This window comes from Passer montanus, unplaced genomic scaffold (assembly GCF_014805655.1).
Source record: "Passer montanus isolate IOZ18808 unplaced genomic scaffold, ASM1480565v1 scaffold2, whole genome shotgun sequence".
NCBI classification, from domain to species: domain Eukaryota; kingdom Metazoa; phylum Chordata; class Aves; order Passeriformes; family Passeridae; genus Passer; species Passer montanus.
In genome coordinates this window covers 9917355-9943150 of record NW_024366591.1, presented here as the reverse complement: position 1 = coordinate 9943150, position 25796 = coordinate 9917355, and the positions used below count along the sequence as shown (strand labels likewise).

The 25796-nt window shown below is 41.5% G+C and overlaps 1 protein-coding gene across 1 annotated transcript; it reads right to left on the bottom strand.

The window, feature by feature from the left end:
* Window positions 1-398: 398 nt before the first annotated feature.
* Window positions 399-25796, bottom strand: GPR137B (G protein-coupled receptor 137B). Its single transcript, XM_039707650.1, has 7 exons — window positions 25293-25796; window positions 16715-16764; window positions 11590-11812; window positions 7641-7790; window positions 5570-5698; window positions 2479-2603; window positions 399-1004 (listed from the first exon to the last, which is right to left on the bottom strand). The coding sequence occupies exons 1-7, from the start codon at window positions 25659-25661 to the stop codon at window positions 893-895; spliced, it is 1158 nt and encodes a 385-aa protein (XP_039563584.1). The 5' UTR covers window positions 25662-25796; the 3' UTR covers window positions 399-892.

Genomic DNA, 25796 nt, shown 5'->3' with positions numbered 1-25796 from the left:
TTATGTACTCCTGGCTCTTGTTCTATTCCCACACTGCAATTCCCAGGTTCTTAATAAATAAACAAGTCTGTACTGTTCTATGTATCCCTCTCCCTGGTGAGGTATTTGACTTACCCTTCTATATAATATATATAGATGTGATTGATAGACATGATTGAATAGCTTAAATTTTTCAAGCATACAAATTTTCAGCTTGCTTTGCAGCTCACGGTGCTCCAGTTGGAGCAGATGCCCATCTCTGCTTTTCTGAGACTGTCCCTAAAGCTGCCGAGAAGACACAATTTTCTTACTTTCCTAGAAGAATACAGGGTACAGATAACTTCTAGCCTCCAACTATCACACCACACTGAGTAAGCAGTGGTATCCAAAGAGTAAATTGTGCTCTGAGAACATAGCAGTAACTTGAAAAGACAATATTTAATTAGGTTGATATTTTTTCCTTACAGGCTTTTATGTGCACATAAAAATTGCAATTGTCATGCATTTGAAAAATCTATTCATGTGTTTACAGTATATTGATCATAATCATGTATTTCTAACTATATACAGTGTAAAAATAAAAATACTTAGAAAATAATTATGCCATTTCACTTCATGAAATTTGCTCTTTTAAAATGAGCATTAAAATTATTAAACTATACCTTCTAACAACTCTATTCAAAGCCAAAATACCATGGCTTAGAACAAGGTATTAATTGGAACAGTCTTCAAAGTTTAAATCATTAGCTTATACTTCTCCTTGAACTATGAAAAGCTCATGGCAAGGTTCTTCATTTATGTGTGCATAGGAAAGTTTCTAAAAACCAAAAGGTGAAGGAAAGTTGCTAAGCTGTGTTTTTGGGAACATTGGTTTTAATATTGCAATGTCCTAGAATGCTGTAGTCGATTGAAGTTAAATAGGGCTCGGCCGGTCTGTGTCCAGTGCTGGGTCGTGTTGGAGGGATCCTATGTAAGCCATGAAGCTGTTGTTCTGATGGCTCCAGTCATAGTAGTCTGGAGAGAAACTTAGAAAGAAAATAGAAGCATTAGTGATAGGTTGGTTCTGTAGGCACCTGCTTAGAGAACATGGGGAAAAAGCAATCATGTAGAGATAGTTATGGTGAAGTGCAAAAATAAAGTAAAGCCCCAACCAAGGGTACAGGCAGCTATTTATTTTTCTGATCTATCAGTCATTTTGGGCCAAGTGTTCATTATCTATTTCCTGATTCTCTTGGTTCATTAAAGACCCTCCCCTTTCTGATTTGCTGTTCCAGAAGGTGTTGGAAAATCCCAGAAATAGTGCTGCTCATCCCTGCCAAGTCCTGGCTCTGCAAGGGCCTGTCAGAGATCTAAACCTCCCATGTCTGTGTCCCAGACCCCAGGACGTAGTTTCCATGCTGTCTTTTCTCCCATGAGCAGCATGGCACAGTGCATGTGGCTGGTTTGGCTTCCACTGGGAGCTGTGCATGTGTTAGCAGTGTGGTTCCCTGATGGCTCAGTATGGAAGAGAGGGTGCTGCTGGCTCAAACCATCTCCAGCATCCTCCATGAGCTTAGTTACTATGTGAAAAACTAATTAATGCTAATTAATAGGATGACTGATAACTGTAAATAGTGAATGTGCAAGTTTACTGAGCCATGGTCTGGGCTCACAGACAGTGACTACACTGTCTCATCTGAATAAGTGACAAGAACTAGATCTGTGTTATGTTAACTACTTGAGTGGTTACATTAATCTATTCCTATCATAGTGTAGCAACAGCAAAGGGATAACACGACTGAGACTCCTTTCAGGGCAGGACATAGTCCTGTCAGTGCCTTTCCTTCTCTGAATTGGGTGCTGCCATTTTTCATGTGAACTGCTCCTTCCTGGACCAGAATCCTTACCTAAACTCACAGCTGTGCAGAGAAGACAGAATTTTTGTTCCAGTTCTGGGCTGTGTGGGATTTCAGCAGTTTGGTGGATTTTTCTAAGCTTTCAACATACGGGAAAGCTGATGCTCCCTTCATTTCAGGTTGCCCTCACATTTAGCCATGTGACAGGACAACCTAAGTTGAAAGGCTTATCGCTACAACCATCACAAGCTGCTGCCTGTACTGTCCAGCCTCTCCCTGCTCTGCCTGAGCAGGGAGACAGCTTTTTTTCTAAGCAGACTTGCCCTCACACTTGAATGGGTAAATGCCACTTCTGAAGCCACTCTCAGAAGAAATAGAGGATGAAACAAAGTTCTGACCTGAGTTTTTCAACAAGCAGTACATTGCTACAATTCTTAAATTACGTAATGATTTTCATTCTTGTGTCTTTTTAGTGTCTACTTTGACCCCCACAGTCACTCAGTGCTGCCTTTCCACCTCAGCTTCCTCTTTTGCTTCCCCTCACCCTGCTAGGATTTGTGCAGCAATTGCAGCTAGACAATTCACATCAGTCTTCTGTGGTGTGTCAGAATTCCTCCTCCTCCAGTTTCTGGGCAGCAAGTGGTTCACTCTTGCATCATCTCACCTGCCCTGTGCCCCCTGTGGTGCAATATTCCAGGCCAGATCATCGTCACTGTCGTATCTGCGGGGGTTGTCAAAGAAGTAAGACCTGGGACTGAAGCCGTGGCTTGGGACCATTCCTGCATTGGCCTGAGGAAAGGGAAACCTCAGTCAGTATTTGCAACATGGATCAAATAGCTGTTTATCAATGGCCTGGTGCCTGACTTCCAGAAGAAGTTGCTGCCAAGTTACCTCACGATTTCCAAAATAAAACATGCTATTTTGCATTTGCTGAAGACAACAGAAATAATTATGCATTACTGTTCATCTCTTCTAGCATAGTGATATTGATCTCAACAGCTTTTATTTATCCTTATTTCTTAGCAAACACCTGACCTTCTGAAGCCACCAGTCTGTATTCAACCTTTCTGCTAAATTCCTGTCCATCCAGGACACTTCATGCTTTTAGGTAGCTGACTTGAAGTGAGCAGTAGGAAGCAGCTGAGGAGCTGAAGGAAGCATAGGAAACATCTAAAGAGATTTGATTTTTACCTCTCATATTGCTAACACTCCCTCCTGGTGCCTTACCTCCCTTACCACAGGAACTGATTATGTTGAAGCTTGGCATCCTGCTTGGTGAAAAGTCCCTTAGGCCCTCACCAAGCAATTTCAGTATCTAATCTATAGTGCTGTGAGGGTCAAACCCTGAGGTCAGGTCTTTTGACAAGCAGGGAAAGGAGTGTACATATAACTCTTTCATTTATAAAGCATTTTCACTTTGTTTCCCTGTGAATCAAAATAGAAAACGTACAAGATGCAAGAAATCAGTTTGATTCCAGAAACAGTGCAAGGAGACATCTAAGAACCCACTGAGCCTCAACCACTGATCCACTGCTCCCATCCCCAGGGAAGAGGGGTTCGCTGTGCCTGTGGATAAGTAGGATGACATCTTCTCTCTTAAAAAGGAGAACAGTTTGATATCCCGCTTTATTTTTTGTGTTAAATAACTTTGACAAAGATGAAATGAGGATTAAATGCATCTCTGTCATGCCCCCATTTCCAACATTTGTCTGGTTAAAGGTAGGGCAAGACAAAGGGCCACATGCTGCTGTAACCCTGTGTCAGCACCAGAGCCAACAGACAGTTCATTCCAGGCTATAGGTGCTGATTATTTCAGTGAATTATTTTATATTCATAATATAAAATAATTCACTGAATTATTTCATATTTGAGTAATGCTGAATGCAGGATGCCTCTACTCAAACTTTTTGTTTTTTAAGTCCCAAATGAACAATGAAACCAAAAAACTATTTATCAGGATTTTTTATTAAAAATTAAAGAATATTTTTGATTTTTACCTAATGCTTTTTTCACTAAAAATTGGGTTAATTCTAACCCCATGTTTTCTGGCCAAGTAGCAGCCTACTGAATGCATTAGCCTAAAATCCTGCGGCACTTGGTCTCCCTCTTGTGGCGATCTCACACTGAAGTTCAGTTTTCTCTTGCTACAGTCTCTTAATTTTTTGTTCAGTTCTACTTCTTTCTGGTCTTCCTCTAAATATTTGTCTTATGTGAAAAAAAAAATAAAAATCTATATATGATCTAACCCAGTTTACAGATAATGTTTACCCTAACAAAGTTTTCCATAAAGGAAGTGATATGCACTTGGTCTCCCTCTTGTGGCGATCTCACACTGAAGTTCAGTTTTCTCTTGCTACAGTCTCTTAATTTTTTGTTCAGTTCTACTTCTTTCTGGTCTTCCTCTAAATATTTGTCTTATGTGAAAAAAAAATAAATCTATATATGATCTAACCCAGGTTACAGATAATGTTTACCCTAAAAAAGTTTTCCATAAAGGAAGTGATACCACTGATTGCCTCTTCTGAACCGTGTCTTTATGGAGATATAAGGCTTTCTGCAAATCACAATGCAAAAATATTTTATATGTGTTACTGCCATGCTCTTGTGGGAGAATACTGCCTGTCTGACTCCACTTGAGCTCTTGTTTGATTAGGATTCCAAGTCTTCATGGGATCAGATTTTCGAATGAGTGATTAGATCACTTCCATTATTTTCATTCTCTGTGAATCTCCTCCACACTATCCAAACTTGGCCACCAGGTAGAGCCTTACTAAGCCCACTTTAAATGAAGTGAGATCTCTCTGCGGTCACTTTTTAGAAGAGCAGGACTTCTAGCCTGTACTTAAAAACACTTCTTCTCTTTGCAGTTGTCCTGGTTAACTCCTAAGCAGGAGTGAGACTGAGATGGTTTTGGTCATGGACACTGGGACCATGGGGCTTCTTACTGCAATATCAGGTATTCCTTCCTTGTTCATCTTGGCTTTATCATGGTCTCTGAAATGTGCATATGAGGATAAAACCCATCACCTTGTCTAGAAAATTATTCTGTCATTTGTTTCTCTTACTTGTGTATTTACCATTCACATCCCTTTTGAGTAATATTAGCTTTGGTTTCATTTGGCCTACAGAAACAGAGACATTACCTCATTAATCCTAGTGAGGGCTGTACTTCCTGTGTGCCTCTCAACCAGCTAACCTGGAGACATTGCCTACAGCTACAAAAAAATGCTTGTCCATCTATTAACTACCTAGATATTAAGGACATTTACCAGGAATTATCCTTACAACTCACACCTTAATCTCTGGTCTTCTGAAATAGCCAACAAGTCAGCACGTGCTTATTATGGCCACTGGTCTTTGACTTGAAAAAAATTCAATCTATTATTGCACAACCCTGGTAGCACACAACCATTTTTGCTACTATGTGATGAAAGATGCCAAGTTTGGAAAACAAACTCCTTTTCCACCTATTCCAATAAAGTGCTGTATTATCTCAAAGGGAAGTTGTCCCTACCCTAAGAAAGATTTTTTAGATAAACTGCTTGAGAACCTGGCCTTTCTTTCTGGATAAACCTGATGAGTTTCTTTCAAGAGGAGTTAGCATAAAGAAGTGAGAAGTTTTGGTTGCTCTTATTCTGCCAAAGACACATTGAAAAAGAGAAGTCAGAATGTAAAGAAACAAAAGATCCCTCAGTTGAGCCCTTCAGAACTGCCTGGACATTACACCTGCAAATACACTAACAAATTCCACTTACTAGATCTTTTGTAGGGTTTCGGACACGGAAGAAATACACAACCAGGGAAGTAGGCAGGAGCTCCCAGATGAAAAGGATCACTCCAAACACTATGTAACCTGCATCTCCCAGCTGACATTTCAGATCTGCCTGTTGAAAAGTAAAAGAGTAAAGGGTTTAAAAATAAAGATGGCAGCTCATTTGAAGGTATAGGAGGCGATGCCAGAAATTCCATTCTGTAGAGCCAGATCAACCTGGCTATGATTAAAGGCATACTAAAAAAATCAATATGCTATCTTGGGTACATTATTTTCCTTTCCTCCTCCTGCTATTTTCCTTCAGAAATATCAGTTTAAGGCACGGGTCTTCCCAGCTTAAAAGCTTAAAAGCCTGGCATGCAATCACTTGATGAAGTGATCAAATTCAGGTAATGACAAACTAGTTTTCCAGTCTCTGTCCTGCTGGGAATAATTGTAAAGGAACAGTCAATGGTCAAGGGCATTGCTTTTAAAAATGAAAGGCTTGGGTCTGTTCAAATTGGTGCACATTCTAAGTCTGATTAACCCTGTGGGCACTGCAGCACAAGCTAGCTGTGATCTTCTCTCTAGATCTCCACCACTGCCCACAGCTACAGAAGGCAAATCCCATCCTTTCATGTGTTTTGTACAGAAGAGAAAAGGGTGTTTCTGACTGGGTGACCTGAGGCAATACTACAGTACATTTATTGTGTTGTAATTTTGAAAGTGTCTTTTGAGTCTGGTACCAAATTGAGTACCCACTCCTTTATTCCAGGCCTTTTACATATAGTTTGAATAACTTACCCCAAAATCCATGCAACCCTAATGTCACAAGCCAGAATAGGTGTTCAAAAATGCAGTAGTAACTCAAGGGCTAAAAAGCATTCCAGTGAGCTACCAGTGAACAACCTCTGCCTCCAGAGGGCAAACAGGACCAAGTAAGTCTGGCCATACCAGCCCCTGTTACTCCAGACTGTAGGAGTCAGAGCACAAGTTGTCCTCTGCAAGGGGTCAGCAGGAGCAGCAGCAACTCCTCAGGGCTTGACAAGAGGGAATAGTTTGATTCAGGAGAAAGTCAGAGCCTAATGCCCTTCTGCCTAAACCTGAGTGCTCTAATTCTATTGGCAACACGTGCAGTCCTCTTCTCTGCACTGCAGCAAGGTTGATTAAAGGTCCCTTGACAGACCCTACTCAATTTACTTACAAAACAAGGTCCTCAGGGCAATCCTATCCTACTCTTTACCTACTTCTTAATTAGAGTTTTACCTCCTGCTCAACAGAAATTTGTTAATGGCTGCAGGTTTCCTTGGCCACCTGGGCAATACAAGGTCCTTGCATGGCTGGGAGCGCTGCTTTGGGTCTGCAGGTGCTTGCTGATTGCAGGGGAGACATGGGATTTTGAGGCCAAACAAAAGATACACATGATCCAGACCCAGGCCCAGAGCTGGAAATACACTGGGACCTAAATACACTCTTCAAAGCAAAGAAAGGAACTGGATGCTGAAATTTATTAGAATTCAACAAAGAATCCTCTGCTATTTCCTTTAGAGTTTTTTTATTACTGTTAGTTTTTAGTGTAAATTGTCAATTGAAATTAAAGGTTGGGAAGAGTTGTAGCCTTATCCTTATTCCAGAATTATAGTAAATAACCCCACAGCCCTGGATGGCAGTGGGAGATGCTAGGATATCTCAGAACTGAGCATTTCAGTGGAATCAAGCACTGTTTTTCTGCTTCTTTAAGTACAATACATTCTTTACAGTGGACAAAATACCTGTCTATTTTTAAGAAAAGGTGCTCTTTCTTTTGACAACAAAATCAAGGTAAATAAAAGATAGATTTTTTAAAAATTATTTGTCTTGTGGTTACTTTTTTCTTTTAGCACAGAACCAGAGTTTTTATCCTTATGCCAAAATTATCATATATTTGTATTCCTGGAGCAAAACAATCTTAGTGCCTTGAATAAGAAAAATAAAATAGGGTTTTAATATATTTACTTCTCCTGTGATATGATTTAGGAAGTCAATCATCAGCTAGAGAATTAGGTTTTCTCATTAGCAAATATTTTCATACTTACCTGATCTGACACGTTGTACCAATCATAATCAAAAGAGTTGACTTTCTTGGTTTGGGAAAACGATAAGATGAACAAGTTGTAGCAGGCTCGTGAGGTATAAAGCAGTATAACAGTCACTCCTATGCTTGTCACCTGACAGACAGATGAGCCCTGGAAGAGATTTAAGCACAGGTTATTATTCATAAGGGAAGTTGAGAACAATTTTGCTTTGCATGGATTTTGAGAGTTGTCATGCTAGTCTGTCTCATGCAATTGACTTTTTGTCTTTCCTTCTTTGGCCTATATATCCTATTTTATGTATATTCCTTTATTTTATCAGCACAGTGGTTTCCAGGCAATGGTAGCAGTTCCAGCCCTTACCAAGATGGGCTGTGACTAATTTTTACATTTTATTGAACAAATGCTATTTTCAGAGCAGTGAAAACACGGAAGACCCACTTGGTATCAGGTGGAGCAACAGAATTCAGCCTTCAGCTCTGCACTAGCTACAGAGCATCCTGTATCAGATGCTGGCTAGCATGATGCAACCTTGCATCTTTTTACAATTGCTTGCTTTGCACCAATTTCACAAGTACAGAGCAGGTCATAACAGTCAGCACTTAAACACAGCACAGACAGGAACAGAACATCCTGCCTCAGCTAATGTCAACACAGAGGAGACAAAGTGGAAGCACAGCCTATGGGCAGAGTGACCATGGCAGGGCAGGCTGAGTTGCAGCTTGGGCACAAGGGGAGGAATGACACTGCAAGTGTGAAATTGGAACAGTTCCTAAGCCCTAGAAAGAAAACTGGACAAAGCAGGGGAAAGAGTCTGATCCAGTGAGAGGAGTAATTGCCTGACCACTATGTCAAGTGGGCAGGGTCACTATCAGGGGCTGAGACAGCAGCACAGGAGTTGTAGCAGGAAAGAATCCAGGAGCCATGGCTGCAGGGATGTGTGAGTCTGATCAGAGAGGCAGGCAGATGCACAAAAATGGGACTGGCTTTGAAAGAAACTCCAAGTAAATTCTTTGTAGACGGCTCTGGAATAGTGCTTTGCACAGCCAAAGGAGGAAAGATGGGTTAAAGTGCTGTGTGCATTTAGAGTTAAGTTGCCTTGCAGTCATGTGCTTCTCCAGCCCTGCCCTCTCCCTCTGCTGGCAGAGACCCACACCAGGAGGATGGGTTCCTTTCATCTATGTGAGAGAGATAGGCCAAGAGAGAAGTTGCTTCTCCCTGCCACAGGACCTTTTAAACCAGTGCAGGAGACTGGAAAGTCTGCATCTCATTCCGTCTGCTCACACACTCTGCTTGGTTTGCAGCTGAGGGTCAGAGGTTCAAAGCACTGTGGTTATCAGAGTAGACATAGCAGAAGGGCTAAAGAAGTATCAGGGGAAGTCACCAAGCCACCATGTCCTGAATTCCTGGACTTCAGGAGACTACCAGGGCTCCAGGACTGCTTTCCCATGCTGTTGTCTATTGGCCCTGCAGCTTTATTGACCCAGCTCCTCAGTCTGCCCTCCCCAGTGAGCATAAGTTAAGAGGAGCTCAAGAAGTTTTTAAAAAAAGCTTGTGGAAAACAAGCTTGCCTGCCTTCTCAGCAAAATAACATTGGTTCAGGGACCAGCCAGGCTCTGAAAATACCCAGTGCAGTCAACGTCTCTGAATTCCAGCTTATAACAGCCTGGAAACACCACCATTCACCAGGCTGTAACCTGCAGCCACACAGGACTGTGCCAACAGACTGCAGCTACTCAGGAATTGAAGTCAGATCCATAGCAGGCAGTGGTGAAAGCTGTGGCAATACCAGCAAGCAGGAAATGCTTTAAAGAGGAAATGTTTGCTAGGCACTTCTCTGTTCTCCTTCAATACTAACAAGTCAGTGGTGCTGTCATGGAAACCGAGGGAGAGAGAGCAGAGAGAAGCTGCTGACTGGCACATACCATAACCCAGCTCGGTGGCATTTACAGATTGCAGATAGCAGAAGCAAAGAGCAGAACGGGGTTGGTATTTCCCTGTATAAATTTCCCTACATAGCTGTCATTCTTTAACAGTTAACAGTTAAATGTGTAGAGATTTAACAAACTTCCATCCCACCAAATACAAAAAAGCAGATAAAAGTGTCCTGGTTTTGCTTCCATACACTTCAAATGCTTCAAATACACTTAGTGGGTCAGTGAGGGCAGAAGGAAGCAGTGAAAGTAAATCCAGGAGAATTTTCTGTCACAGGCCCCTGCAGAAAAGAAGGGGAGCCCCAAGCTGGTAGTGTGTCCCCCCACAGAACCAGCCCAAGTCAGCACCTAAGGGCAGGGCTGTGCACCTCCTTGGTGCTGGCACAGCCCTGGCCCAGAGCACCAGGATGGTTCCCTGTGCCAGGTCATGGAGATGAATGTGTTTGCACATGTGGTCAGAAGATATATGCCAGCAAATGGGAGATGCAAATAAAAGGCTGCCAGTACTGATGCCTACCTACATGCACCACAGAGCAGGCATTATCTCCAACAGTATTTCTGTCATATCACTGCAGAGAATAGAGTTTTCTTCTCTAGATAGTTTTTTGGCATAACAGTAGCAGACAAAACCAAGATGTTTTATTCACAGCTAGTTTCAGTTATCTGTATCCCTAAAGTATGCGCAGTCAAACCCTACTGGAAGTCCTCAGAGGAACTCCCATTTCAGGTCAGCAGAAAGGAGGAGCAAATCACTCTTTAACTCCCACTTCTACATTCAAACTTTCATCAGCTGAGTGCTCTGTCCTTTCCTGTCTGCAGTAATGTTAGAGATTCTTTGGGTTTTGTGAAGTAGTTTGGAGTAAAGAAGGTTAGGTTTCCTGCAGAAGGAGAAAACAAAACAAAACCAAAACCAAAAAAACAGAACCAAAACCTCCTTTAGGTTAACACTGCTTTTTTTACAGGGATTTATTCCCTTGTGATTTTCAGCACAAGAAAAACTTTTCTTACTAATAAAAATAATCCATTGCCAGTGCCCTTTGGTCAGCAAATGACAGGCTTGAAAGAAACAAAACTGAGCTGTGTTTTTAAATCTTCTATTCAACCCTGAACTTTTAGTTGTTGTGCAGCATGGCCGGATTTGATTAAACAGGAAATGTACTTATTTCATCTGATTAAGTAAATGTAGAGAGGAATTCTACTATAAGGTTTTCTAAATAGCAGTTAAACCTTAATTTTTTTAAGGATTTGTTGTGGTAACAGCAATATGTTATTAGTTAAACTGATAATTCAAGATTTAACTGTCTTCTGCAAATGCAAGGACTGTTGAAAGCCTTGTTTCATTGTCTATAGATACAAAACATCTTCACTGATTTTATAATAAACACTGCATGCTTATGTGATACCACTCAGCTCCTTGACCACCGCATGTGTCCAAAGATATAAATCTAACAATATTTCTTTAAAGAACATCCTATAGAGTAATAGAAGACATGTTTTAACCCTTTTCCCCAGCTGACTAAGTTATAATGTATTAAGTCTTTTAAAAAACATTCTAATTATCTGTAGGAATATATATAAGAATTTACAAGTATATAAAGGAAGATTCATATTTCTCTGTCTGGCTTATCTTCAGCATGCTGCCACCTTAAACAGTTAACTTAGTCAATGATTTGACAAGCTGAAGGATTTTGAAGTACAGGCCACTTCTATGTTGCAGTACTGAAGTGGTCTTCAGACAAGGGACCCAGAGAAAGCAGTGTCTGCTTGAAAAGGAGCTGTGAGAAATTCCAGCCAAAAAGTTATGCAAAATCTGCCTCAAAACCACATATTTGGGGTCACTGGTTTTAACCAAAAGGTCCCTTGCTACCATTTAATATTTAATTCATGTACTGAACACAACAGCCAGCTAAGCACAGGCTGTGAAGTTTAAGGCCTCCAGCTCTCAGGCTTTGTGCCTGTGCCTTGCACTGCCCTTGTATCTGAGAAGGTACTTGAAAAGAACTGAAAATGTACCTTACCTTGGACTCCAAGTAAATGTTGGCTAAAGACATCTTGGAGATCTTATACAGGCAGATGGAGAGTGAAACAGCGCACAGCACAAACAATGTGTCATTAATTGCCACCCGGACAGAGACAATGATTTTTCTCTCTGAATTCTGTGTCCTCACCAATACTGCACATGTTAAATTCACCAAGAGGAAGAGGAGACTTATGAAAAGAGAAGCCAGGTAGAGGGGCAACCTGGGAGAGTGAGAAGAAAACAGTTTTAGCAACATTGTTCAGCAAGTGTCCATCATGAGATGGAAGTTGCACTCTGAGAAATGAAATCTGCCTGTGTTGGGCTGCCACAGCTGACAGAGTAACCAGCTGCCTGAGCCAAAATCAAAGTGCTCCAGATTGCTGGAGAGATTAACCTAGCCCATTTCAAACCTGTTTTTACAGTTACACAACAAGCTGTGAGTAAAGAAACTCATATCAAGCAGCAAAACACAGAAGACTGCAGCAGAAATTGAACAGCACAGTTCTCAAAAACGACTTAAAAAATACAGGTACCTTTTTACACTGTGCACTTCATACACAGCACAAACCCTCTGCCTACTCACTCCCAGAAAAAACTTCTGCCTGGAATGGACTGGTTTTGACCCTGGTTTTCCTATACCACCACTCCCACATAAAGCATCACTGACTGTTATATTTGTCATCAGATATCAAATTGGGGAAGTGTCTAATAGCAGGAAAAATCTCCAAGTTACTGGTTCCCTTGCTTCCATCTCTGTTTCTTTTCCTAAACAATTTGGTCATGGTCAACCTCTTGAAAGAAACATCAAGAAATTTAACTATGCATATTGATTCTGGGTTGGCATCTTGCCATCTAGGCCAGGATAAAGGTGTCTTTACACAACCACAGAAGCAGACCTGGAACCAAAATGTGACAGACAGAAGCCCAGGAGTTGGACTGTTTTTATCCATCTGGTTCTTTTCCAACCTACCCAGCACTGATACCTACAATATAAGAATACCATGTAATCAAGGTATTACATAGTATGTAATTTTTTTATTTATTATTGCTTGTCATTCCTCCTTATGCCTACGCAAACATGTGGGACTTTCCATTAAAAAAAAAAAGAAGCATGTTTCCATTTCAAGTATTTGCTTAGCTCATTATCATTGCTGACCAAGGAAATTACTGATAAGATTCATAATCTGCAGTCACTGAATAAGAGGTTTTGACCACAGCATTTCATGCCTGTTGGGAACTTTGAATTTGGCTGACAACAAACATACAGACTGCCCCTGAGGAATCCAGTTCTGATTGTTTAACAGTACTTTACCCAATGGGGATCTTTTTCTTTCACACATTCATATTCTTTTGGGTTTGCATCAATGCAGCTAAAAAGCTGAAGCATAGCTGGCTTCATTTCAGAGGGTAGGGAAGGAGGAGATACACCTCTAAGATATTTTAACTGTGTTAGAGGGAGAACTGAAAGCCTAAAAGCTTGTGAATCAATGCCTTTCTTTCCAGCTATATCTGGCAGTGAGCAAGGATGCTGTTTTTTCCTTGCCAGGCACGGAAATTCCCTCTCAGCAGGAAGATTGTGCTCATTCTTAACTTCCCAGGGCAGGGCTCTGTTTTTTAGGATAAGCAGCTGGAGGTAGTTCCTCTAAACCTCATAGTCTAATGCTGGAAGCACTGCACTCCTGAAGCTCCTCTCTCACACGCTTTCCTCTGTAATGGTGGTACATTTACAGCTTTTTGTAATTACCTCAGAAGTCTTTAAACAGTGGTCACATCTTCCTTTCCTTCCCCTCCCCAGGTCCCATCTCTAGTCCCCTTGTGGGGGCTTGTGAGGAAGGGCACACTCTTACACCTGCCTTGCTTGTGGGACGGTAAGCACATGCCCTCCCCTTGCTCACCTTAGCCAGAAGGACCTTCTGCTGCAGCACAGCCTGCATGCTGGCATGCAGCATCAAGCTGGCTTGCAACCAGCGAGGCCGAGAGGCTTCCAGACCAGGCTCCTCCTCTGCAGACTTCAGAAAAAAAACTCCCCAAAAAACAAAACAAAACGAAACAAAACAACCAAAACAAAACGAAAAGAAAAAAACCCCAAACAAAACCAAACAAAAAAACCCCCAAAAACCAGCCCCCCAAAAAACCCCAAAAAATCCCAGTGCTTTCACTCTCTCGTGCCCACACACTCCCATATGTGCCAGGGTGAGCTGTCCTGGCCAGTCAGTCGTGCAGCTCTTCACATGAGGATCTTCCAGCCCCCTTATGAACATGATGTGGCTGGGGAAACGGCTGCCTGATTTGCAATGCAATAGAAGCATTGTTGCTGAATTTAAGAAAAAGCACTGATAGAGATGCAAACTGTCTCTCTAGGGGAAGGGTTTTAGGGTTTTAGCAGATTAAAGGCAGAAGGTATCTTTACAATTCAACTACAAGAGCGCCTACAAGGCATGAAGAAGCATATGGAGTTTTATAGAAAACAGAAAAGCAGAGCAGGAGAGGTGTTTCCAGATTGCACCAGTGAAAGTGCAAGTGAAAGTTCAAAGGCCTATTGTGCCTAATCCTCACTTTGGGACTAGTCTTTAAAGGAGTCTTGTGTAATCTGGTTTGGCTGGGGAAGAAACATGCCAGGCTGTTCTGTTCTTTCTGTGTCAGGCTGAATGTGCCCATAAGTTTTTCTTTGAGCTGAAAACAAAACCTCAGATAAATGCAGTGAGATTTGCCTCGTTTAACCTGAAAATCTGTTCAAAATGACTGTATTTTGTATGCAGTGTTTGAGGCTTGTGTGTAACAAGACATGCCCATACAGCACAATAAGCCTCATCCAAAAACCTGGTGACAGTAAGAAATCCCCAAGTCCAGGATGACAGGCAGAAGGACTGTTTAAATATGAAATTGGGCACAGGCTTCACCTTGAGCTCTTTTACTAACATTGTTTAGGCTGTTCTGAATAAAGTTTGCCTAAGATTCTAAATCCCCAATAGGATTTATAGGATTTTTTTTTTTAATCTGAAATTATTCTGATTTCTGAGACCTGTATCAGTATAGAGACAGAAGTCCTACCTCTCAGTTGTCCCATTTATGTTGCCATCATCTGTTGCAAAAAATGGCAATACCAGGCAATAGGGTCTCACACTTATTAAAGAAAATGGAGGGGAAAAAATCAAAAAGTGGACATTCAGTAATGAAGAAAAATCAGATTCAGTAAGTGCAGATGCTGTAGGCCTTGAATCTTTCCATCATTTATCTCTCCCTCAGGATCTGAGCAACCTGATCCAATGAAAGATGTCTCTACCCATGGGACATGGGTTGGACTAGATGATCTTTAAAGGTCCTTTCCAACACAAGCCACTATGCAAGTCTTTCACTAGTTTGTTACAATTAATTCATCTGTGGTTGTGCACATACTACATCATTTCAATTGCCCTGTGTAAGATAGGAAATGAGGTCAGCTTTATTAATACAGCTCTTTTAGACAAACTAACCACACTCATGCTGAGATTGAGATGTTAAAACAAAATACAACTGAAATTCCTTACCAAGAGAGCTGAACAAGAAAGAAAAAACTAGGCCAGATCCAAGAGTAATTTGTATTAGAAATCCAGTGAGGAAGAGTCAGGGTGGACATGGAGCTCTCATGAGGAGGGTAGTCTGTGCATGAGTAATTCTAGTACATTTGTATTTAGGAACAAAATGCTCCAAGAGCTACATGCAGGTTGCTAATGCAGTCACTTCATAGGCATTGACTGAATATCATGAGCTCCCCTGTGCTTCAAGAAAGACATTTTCAGGCAGTGTTCAGGAACAAAGCCTTGCCACAAGCATCAGTAACAGATGAGGTTCAAAGCTTCTAGCTCTCACCTCTAAAGCCATGCAGAACCTGTCCGCAGGCAGCACCCCACCACCCTGAGCTGGCTCTGTGCAGAGTGATCCTGTTTATCTCCCTTGCCCGTGTGCCCCATCAGGGGCAGCCACATCTGCTCTGGGGGACCTGCCTGGGACGTGTTCTGCTTGTCTGCCAGCCCATACTCCCAGATTTTCTTCCCACAGGAACCAGAATGCAAAAGGGGGGTTCAAAGCTGCAGTTCAGCCTGGAGCCCACATCCCTGAGTCAGCCATCACACTCTGCATTTCCCACTCCCTCCCCAGCCCACCTCAACCTGCTCTCACTGTACTGCCCTTATACCAAACATGGTTCCCAAAGCACTTGGTATAGATGATTGCCCCACAAGCTGTATGAAAACCCAGTAGGATAACAAATTTCTAGAGCAAGGACAGTGATCATATTTGCCCTGTTGATACAGTACTATGTTCTCCTAACAGTCAGCAAGTAACAAGTCAGATTGCAGTTTAAATCATTCTGCTTTCCTATCTTGAATTCATGTTGTAAATTCTTTCTTTAGAATGGGAAAACCACTCTCTCCTCCTTCCAAACAGCATTGCCCAACTGAGGCTTTTAAGCATTGGCACAACAAATATTAATTTATTGAGCTCTTCCTGAGCTTTCTGGACATTACTGCCCTTTGGGGTTCTTTCAAATACATCCTGACAGCTTCTCCTTCACAAAAACATGCCAAATGAATCTCTCCACCTAAATGTAAATCTACCATAACCTCAAGTCTATGGAGTCAGGGGAGGTTACCTATAAGCTCCCAAACACATCACGAAATTGAATCCATTCTCCCTAGCTCTTTCTCTTCACAACTTGTCCGTCATACTCCCAAAACTTTTAAGGCTTCTATTGCATTGACCTCACAGGTTAAAACATACCCACTCCCATTCATTCCTGTCAAAAAACCCCAACACATCACTCTGCTTCTTCAGCACTGGATCTGAATTTACCTAGTAATACAAATGTTAAGAACCAATAAACAAATCCCCAGGCTGGGTGTTTTCCACTTGCATTTGAAATATTTACTTTTGAAATATGTGACTGTCTAAAAATGATCCCCGTGTTGAGAAAGGACACAGTCCCCTAAAGTTGATAGGAAGAAGGTGGCTTCAGAACCATCATCATCTGACATTGATATACAAATATGAATAGCTGAAATATGAGCATCAAAAATTATAAAATATGTTTCTCAAACAGCACAGCTGCTCTTCCCTCCCACATTGAATGTTTGCAAAGTTCTTACCTGTATTTCAGTAGCTCTGGGGAATATTTTGACTTAGCTTTGAAAATCACCTGCAAAACAAAAAAATATTGCATCAAACATAGCATCCATGTCAGTAAAGAGAGACAGTGTGAGTCACAGCAATTCTGTCTCACAGGCCACAGGATATGTCATGACAGGTTTCATTACATAACGGATTTGCACGGATTGCTTACCCATGGCAGGCAAGCTCTAAGCAAAGTACTAGAACCACTCAGCAGGTGATCAGATGCACTTGTATACAAACTGTTCTACACTATTATTTTCATTTACTCTGCTTTAGGAATAAGATCCTTTATACCAGTATTAACAAAAGGATCAATGTCACCGTAACCGTAGAGGGAAATCATTGTAGGCTCTTACATGACCCTTCAGTACATGTCTATCACACAAACCAGCTCACACCAAATGCTCCCATGAAGGGCCCGTCATAGTACCCTGGCCTGAAATTAGAGATATACTTTCACATTCATGTTGCATTGCCAAAAAGATGCCATTGAGAGCCAAACTCATTATTTTACTGTGAGGTATTATTTGGCTTCTGCTGACTGTCTCTTCACTGTACAACAATACAGGCTTTTACAGAGAGAAAGCTCAGGCCCAGCAGTTAGCTTGCTGTACCAGAAAAGATAAAATACTGACAAGTTTTCTGCAATGTAGCTAGGTGCCATCAGTCATAGTTGTTCAACCATCATCAGAAACTATGCAAAAATATATTACCATGTTTTGTATCTTATTTATTAAAAAATCACTTGAAAGTATCACTGCTTTTTTATAAGTTAACATGGTTTCCAAACAAACTTAGTTTACAAATGTTCATTTAAACCAACAAAAAAGCACACTGGTTACAAGTATTATAAAAACTTCATGATGTATGACTTATTCTGGGTTGTTTCCCAATCACTTTCTCCTCAAGTTATGCTATCTTATCCATTTACCTTGGTTTTGCATGCCCTTTAGTAACGTTTGCATAATATTTGCTATGATTATTATGCCTTCCCAAGGAAACGGGACTTAAATGATCACAATGTGACTGTAGACATGTGTCTGCCTGTCAGTCTCTTTATCTGGCCTCTACTAATCTTAAAATACTTCAGAAAACTGATGGGAAAATGCTTGAAGTATCAAAGACATGGTCTTTTATCATCCTTCTAAAAATCAATGACTTAAAGGGAAAAAAGGCACTCTATAAATGTATCTAATACATGTCCTCTGTGAGGAGAAGCCTACATAATGATTCTACACATCACCCAATAGGAGAGAGTCTGCAAAGCTAAATATTGTAAGAAATTCTCCAGTTATGGGAACAACTGAGAGTCAATCATGAGACATAGATCTGGTGAAAATCAGGCTCAACTTGTTCCAGATCTCCTGGAACAACTTGTCATTTAACTCCTATTCACCATAAACAGCTGCCTTGACATGGAAATTATTTTTGTGATGCATCAGCTTGCTTAGCACTAGCTGCAGAGAACACTGAGTTTTTCAACAAGCTGAGAAGAAAATTGAAAACTTGGGGGAAAAAAACTCTGTAAAAATATTCTGCAACCATTGATACTGTTTTCAAATAGATAACATCTCTGATAGTATCCCTTATTTAAAAGTTTTGTGATTCATTCTCCAAATTCCTGGATCATGAAATCTCACAGGTGTTCAGGAAGAACTTTTAGGTTGTTTTATTTACTTGCTTTTGAAAGGAAAGGTACAAGGGGCTTGCAAATGTTCTGCACTTCTGGTGTGCATAAAGAGTAGCTGTCAGTTTCAGTGAAAGGATGAGGTTCAAAATACTTCCCAGATACTTTTTGTACAAGATTTATTGCCTACCCTGCTCATTCTGTAAGGGAGGGAGGAAGCAGATTCCTGACCTCAATGAAACTAAATGAATAATCCTTCTCTCTAGGGTCATTCCACAATTCTCACCTACTGTGAGTAGCACTTACACACATTGTGCCATTAATTCTGACACTTTTCAGGAGCTGCACTGAACAGAAGAGTTCAGAGCCTCTGTAAAGAACTTCACAAGACAAGCAATTTCCAGTGGGCAATTAGTTGTTCTGGTTTCACAAAACCTAGCAAATATCAAGTTTCTAAATGCTATCTCCAGTGGTGCCCCAAAAATATCTACTAATCCCTCTTTAGTCACCAAGTACTGTCACATAAACCAGCCCAAGACCACTGCCCAGCAAAATCTCCATGGATAACTCAGGTAAAACCAAATGTGATGCTCCTGCTGCAGATCCAACAGGATCTTCAGATTCAAGATCACCAAAACAGCTGTTACTGTGGTTCTGCATTTGGTGAACCTGTCCCAGGTGATACATGTCCTGAAATTTCAAGAGGGAAAAAAAAAAAAGCTATATAGAATGAAAGCTACACTTTAAGGAGTGGAGAATTCCTATCAATTCACTGCTAGAAAGGAGCACAGGCAGCCAGATTCTGCCACCTTTGCTTAAAAACTGATGGGGCTTTAGTTCATGAGTAGCCCTGCTGGAAACAGTGGGATTGTCATGGAATAAAGGGTTGTTCAGTGGGAGTAAGGATGTCAGGAGCTGATCTCAATATACCTTACATGCGTGGGTGCAGCTTCTTGCTTTTAGCATTTAGCTCAAGAGACTGGTTGCTCAATGGCCCCTCCTCGCAGCAGTGTTGAGAAAGCTTCCAGTCAATATCTGAGTCATCTAAGTAAGTCTTCCAGCAAACCAGAGCAAACCAGACTATTCCTAAGAATAGACTAAACAGCAAACAGAGAGCAGGCTGTTTTAAAAAGATCTTTCAGAGAGGCCCAAGTTGAACATGGAAAATGTAGTGAAAGTCCTTGCTAATTTTCTTATGTCTAAAGGGTTACTTTTTAGTCTTAAAAGTATTTCCCCTTCTGCTTGTTCTTTGAAGGAGAAATATCCTGTTTTGACGCTCTGTTTCTGCCAAAGGGTTGGAAACCTCAAATGAGATTCTCACACCCCCTCCTCCACTCCCCTGAGGTATATGTCTGGCATATAAAACTGCAGCAGTTCAAAAGGACTCCAAAAATCTCTTCATACAGCCAGAGAAAATTCCCATTACAGGAGCTGATGTAAACAGTTGACCTTAGGGACATTTTACCAGGCCCCAGGAGTGGGGATGGCATGGGACCCATCAGCAGCTTGGCTGCAGACAGCTCTAGAGAGCTGCTGGGCAGCAGAGCAGGCAGACAGGGCCAGGCTGTTGTAGCTGATGGGGGTTCCAGCTAATCAGGAACCACTTTGCCTCTATAAGTATCAGTGAAACAGCTGTCAAAGCCAAGACAGATATTCCCAAAGCAAAATAAAATCTCCCTTGAGCAATTTTCATGTCCATGCTCTGATTTATCTGAACTGATGTGATGACTGCCACAAACCCCTGCTGTACCTCCTGTGCTAGCTGATCAATTCACTTTTACAGGAGCTACAGCTCAGCTCAACAAAAAGCCTCAGATATGTGGTAAATGCTCGCATATGTCTCAAGCTGGTCCTCTGCACAGGAATGAAGTTCAGTTTTATTTACAACTTCTCACTTCAAAAGCCCTATAAGGACCATAGCATGCACTTTCCCCCCCTGTTCCTTTCACCACAGTCCCTCTCTTCCTCTGTCACATTCCATGCAAACTTCCCTTTGAAACCTGAAAATAATGCCACAACCTCATCATCAGCACATTTACCTTCCTTCTGCTCTGTATCTTTCAGTCCCAGGTCCACTTTCCCCTTTCTCTCTTTATTCCATGTTCATTCTTTTATTTGGATCAGATTTCCCAAAACAGGCAAGTTTTCCCTCCACTCTCTAAACTCTACACAGCTTGTAAGGCCTACAGACATGGGCAATGTGACTCACTACCATACTCAGTCTTCCACAAATTGGTAAAAATAGTCCTAAAAGGACATGCATGATTGTGGGGGCTGACAGCCACAGTAAACTTTCAAGAGTAGCTTTCCTATCAAATTATTTTCTAAGTCAATGACCTCATCCTTCATATCAGATGCTGACAGCCAGCCAATCTGCAATTGAAGATTGTTTTCTGTAGATACACTAGTAAGGGCAATATTTTACAGCAAACATATTTGCTGATGTTTTACCATATGTAGTTAGACTCATGTGTAGTTCTATATACATCTAAAGCTTGTTTTAAATTAATAATAAGCTTTATATGATTTATTAATTTCTGCTAAAAGAATTTTCCAAAATAAAAAACTCTCTCTGTTCTCTCACTGGTGAGGACTTTTGAAATGCTATCCTCAGTAATTAGAAAATGAGAAACTTTCTTAATTCTCCTCCCAGAGCTACCATTTACTCTGGCTCTTCTGAAATACATGAAAACTTTCTGAAAGCCTTGTGCTGTTTTTACCCCACCCTGCCAGGCATGGCCAGCTCCCCTCTGAACTGTCTTACTCTGTACAACTTCTCTTCATTTGAAAGTCCCTGATTTTATCAGCATTGCCTGGGAGGCAAGGTAAGTTTCTCAATCCAGATGCCAAAGAAAAGGGAAGATGGTTAGGGAGGAGGAAGGAGAGGTAAAATCTGCCTACCAACCTTCTCCACCCATACTGTCTCACAGCTCTTGAGCTCAGCACTATTTTTCCTTGATCCTGGAGAAGTTCCCAACCTGATGACAGAACCTAGAGCTTACCCAAATGTTTTCTGTGCCCGGCCACAAGGGAGGCCTGGGATTTTCAGTGAAATTTATAGCTCATGGTCTTTGGCCCTGACCTTGTTCTTTGAGCCTGTAACCCTCCATCGTAGCCTCTCTCCTTCTTCATTTGTGTTCTGTTCCCCACGGAAATGCAAAGCCTGAGCAAACAGGACAAAGTGAAGCAAGTCCTTCTCTGCCCACCCCTCACATGCACTGGAAAAGGCAACTACATTTTTTTCCCAGAGCCTCTTTACTCTTTTACCCACAGCACTAACTGTAAAGCCTGAGGACTCATTTCGGTGTCCCCTTGTCAGGGAAGATTTGAGAAAACAGGACATAAATAAAAGAGTACCCAAATCCTGAAATCCTCACTTTCTTCATTAGCCTGGGATGCCTCACTGTGGGATCCTCCACTTCTTTCCCTTTAAAGTGGAAAATATGTTATTTATCAGAAAATAACCCCTTGGAAGTTGCATGTGTGAGGCAAATATCTCTATGGGATTTTTGGTCTCTGAAGATGGAAATGTACTTTGGCTCCCTATCTGGTGGATCAGGATCAGGGAGCTGCTCTCTTGGTAAAGTGCTATTACTTGCTGGTGTTGTGCTACTGTTTTACAAAAGTGCCACTGAATCTCATCTTGAGATTTATTTTAATGATTTCAAGTAGGCAGAGGGCCTCCCCTTCTGAGAAGGCAGATCACATTATTTTTCTTTAGAAGGGAATGAATACAGACACCGGATTAATAAATTCTAATGCTAATTCTAATTCACTTATTCCATTAAAAAACATATTCATTTTCTCCAGTATGGGATCTCTGAGAGTACCTATTATTCTATAGGCCTTATCTGCAGCACCTTCCACTTGCTATAAGTAGGGCATTACAACAAAGTACCCCACATTTAGTCTTAAGCCAAAGATCCTGTTTTGAGTCAGAACTATTTTGATTCTAACTTCTCTTTTGTTCATAGTTCCCCTGCTTTAGCAACCTCTCCCAACACACACAGAAGAACACAGGTTATTCTGCTGCAGGTGCTGATGCTCAAGTCTGGGGACAAAACTCTGCTGTGCTGATGTCATCAGGGCTTATTGGTCTTGCTACACATAAAACACAGCTGAAATTCCGCATGGCTTTGGGATACCTATTAAAAAAGAGAATAGTTGTGGCTAACTTTCTGGCAAGTTCAAAGGTGCTTATTATTTGAAAAACACCCTCTAGCACTTGCCAAATGAGTTTTTGTTTGGTCAGGAGGATTTGCAATATTTTTAACCACTTTTTTCCCTCTCACATCTACATTTAAATGTTTTCCTAGCAGTGCCACATTTAGGAGTGATGGGTGCTGTACAGCAGATAATAAAAACCTATGAATTCCAGAGACCCATGGGATCTCTTCCAGTGCTCTGTACCTATTATACTATACACAGATCACTTCTTTCCCTCTAGCTAAGCACCAGTGAACTAGCATGGGTTTCATGCAATGACACACAGCTGCAGACCCTTCTTTCCTGTCTTCTAGAAAATAAAAGGATAAAAGTAGTTTCTAAACAGGTCTGTGAAGTTTTAAGCCATTACTGAAAACAAAATTTTCTCTCTCCACCCCTTTCACACTAGTTCTTGCTTGTCTGCTGTGGAAAGCTAGATGTACATTACATACAAGATGCTGAATTTCAAGCCAAACCACCTTTTTATGGTTAGAAGTAAAGAATTAATAACAGTGAATTAAAAATATATGCACTTATTCTGTCCTACATTCATAGAATGGCTGTGCTTGTATTTCTTAAACTTTTGTTTCAGCTGGGGAGATATTTGAGATTAGATTTCACTGACTGCAACTAGCTCTAGAACAAACAACAATACTATTCTTAAGTCTGCCTACAGTGGCCCAAGGTATTTAAAGGTTATGACACACATCACAAACTCTGAAAGTCCCTTGCAAATATTGTTTCAAAAGCCTCACAGCAGCTCTTCCAGACAGGTAACTATTTCACTCTTTTTCAGAGGGGCTCAGAAGAAGATCAGGAGGACTCAGGATGACAAAGCAGGAATTCTGTCTCAAAGGCAGATCCAACAGCCTTAGCATTTTTTCTGTTTCCAACCACTGACTTGTACTTCCTGCATGCTATCAGACAACAATGCTAAAAATAATTGAAAAGGACATATGTCTGCATTCTGTGTGCTGTCTTTTCAGATAATCCTCAGACAAAAGGAATGTTACCTGCAGCACTAAGCCTCCTGAGTGCTGACACTACTGCACAGACTGCTGTGCCCGCCCTGTGCTCCCTTCAGCCCAGGCTTCTCTTGGCCAAGTGCCAGGATACTGCATTCTGCCTCCAGACTTCCACAGCAGCCCCACATGTGTGTCTGAGGGAAGGGTCTGACCCCAGGCTGTGACTTAGCCCCAGAACTGTGATAGGATGGACTGTGTGCTGATGGACATTTGACCCTGGGAAGTTGCACAGTTATCAAATGATTCTCACAATAGCTATGGGATAAAGCATAGGTCACCACATGCCTGAGCTGGATTTGAGTAGTATGCAGATGAAAGGTTCCTGTAATCCCTTAATATATCTCAAGTACCAGGGAATGGAGCAGGGTGAGTTAGCAGGCATTTCAGATGCTGAATCCATGAAAGCAAACCTAAGCACAAAACTGGGTATATGGTTCTAAGTATTTAATACCTTCTACAACTCAAGTGATCTTCTTACAGCTGTCATGCTTACCACTGCTGCTTTTCCAGCTCTGGGATAGCAGCCCTGCAGCCTGATGTCTCCAGTCAGGCTGTTCATAATTGATAAGGCCTGTCATCACTACAGAGCATTGTTAAACACCGTGGGGACTACAGAAGCACCAGCCCCAGGCACCGAGTGGGGCACGCAGCAACACCCAAAGCATCCTGAGCACTGTCTGGTGTGCACCAGGGCTGGCTGATGCTCTCCTGACCAGCTGCTCCTGCACTGGGAAAGAGGACTTTGATCAGGGCCACATGAGTGCAGGCTTGGTATCCTGCTCCAGGCACTGCAGTGGGATTGAGGTAAAGAATCCAGTCTCTGCCCTCCTGCAAGTTTCCTGTGAGATTTTAGGCAAGCCCAGCAGCCTTTCTTTGTCTCAGCATGCCAAAATCCCATCCTTCTGCCAAGTGCAAGATCACCATAAATATTTCCAAGCAATTCTAGCTGCAGCAACCTGGAGCCCTGTGCAGTTTAACTCATCTGACTTCTTAGATGTCCGTGGCACAGATACACTCTAAAGACCTCTTCCTGAAACGGAGATTCTATTTCTTTTACTCCAATATACAGCAAATTTACCTTTCCATCAGAGAGCCTTTGAAATAGAGGGTGTGTCTGTGCACAATTTAGCATTTATTGAACAGAGTCAAAGCTGTTTGTAATACAGATCCTTACAGGAATTTGGGCCCACAGTAGGACTCCATCAACAGTTTTGATTGTTATACACATAATAGAAACCTCACTGAGAAACATCAGCCAACTTATGAAAAAAATGGGACCAGGGGTTTGTTGCTGGCAAAATCAGACATTACAATTCTGACTGCACACAGAGATCAAGTCTGGTAAGCCAGGAGGTTTTTAAAGTCTAATAACAATAATAGGGCATAATAATAAAATGACATTTTGGGTGTCCAAATTCCAAGCTTTCCTATACATTTTTTCTCCAATCTCTGAATTATTTTTATAGACAGTAGACATGTTAATTGATATTCTCACAGTGATCACTTCAGACTCTGGTTTCATTCTAACACTGATGACTTACATATAGACCAGAAGTTAAAGTACCCAAATAAACAACCGAAATTTGCTTTTTGCATTTCCAAAGTACATTTGTAAATCACATTTTTCTCATGATGCTGACATAATAAGGCTTTACCATTCAGCTACATTTAATCAACTAAATATCTGTTGCTTACCTGTGTGAAGTAAAGATTCATCAGGGTCAGGGTGAAAAACTGGAGGCAGACTGGGAAGCAATAGAGAAGCCAGAAGATGAAGGGGCTGAGAGAATTTGCTGTGACAAAGTCTTTGAAGTAAAATGAAAAGAGCACTGTCCTAAGAGAGGCCCAAAACAGGCACAGAAACAGAAAGACAGTTTGGTAACTGAACCTCTTGTGCCTGTAGTGAAGGACCAGCCAGAGCTGGACGTAGATGAACACAAAAAGCAGTGAATAAAAAACAGTATATACAATGGTCAGGCCCAGCTTCACATACGGAGGGACAGCTGGCGTCAGGGTCGGCGGAAGGGTGTCATTTTTCAGTGGGTCCCACTCAGGGGCCTCCATTTGATATCGGGAATCGTCAGAATTATTTAAGTTTGGCTGCCGCTGTTGCCTCCTCCTCCTTCTCCTTTCATCTTCCTACAGCATAGGAATCAAGAAAATGAAAGAAAACAAGCTGCACTTCCTCTTTGGCAGCTC

What these genes read in the sequence shown, in the direction of transcription:
- GPR137B (XM_039707650.1), bottom strand. Translation starts at nt 25,661, where the DNA reads ATGGAGGCCCCTGAGTGGGACCCACTGAAAAATGACACCCTTCCGCCG. An exon ending in TGAATCTTTACTTCACACAG is followed by an intron (nt 16,765 to 25,292) that starts GTAAGCAACAGA and finishes TTTGTTTTGCAG; the next exon opens with GTGATTTTCAAAGCTAAGTC. An exon ending in CCACAGGGGGCACAGGGCAG is followed by an intron (nt 1,005 to 2,478) that starts GTGAGATGATGC and finishes TTTCTTTCTAAG; the next exon opens with TTTCTCTCCAGACTACTATG.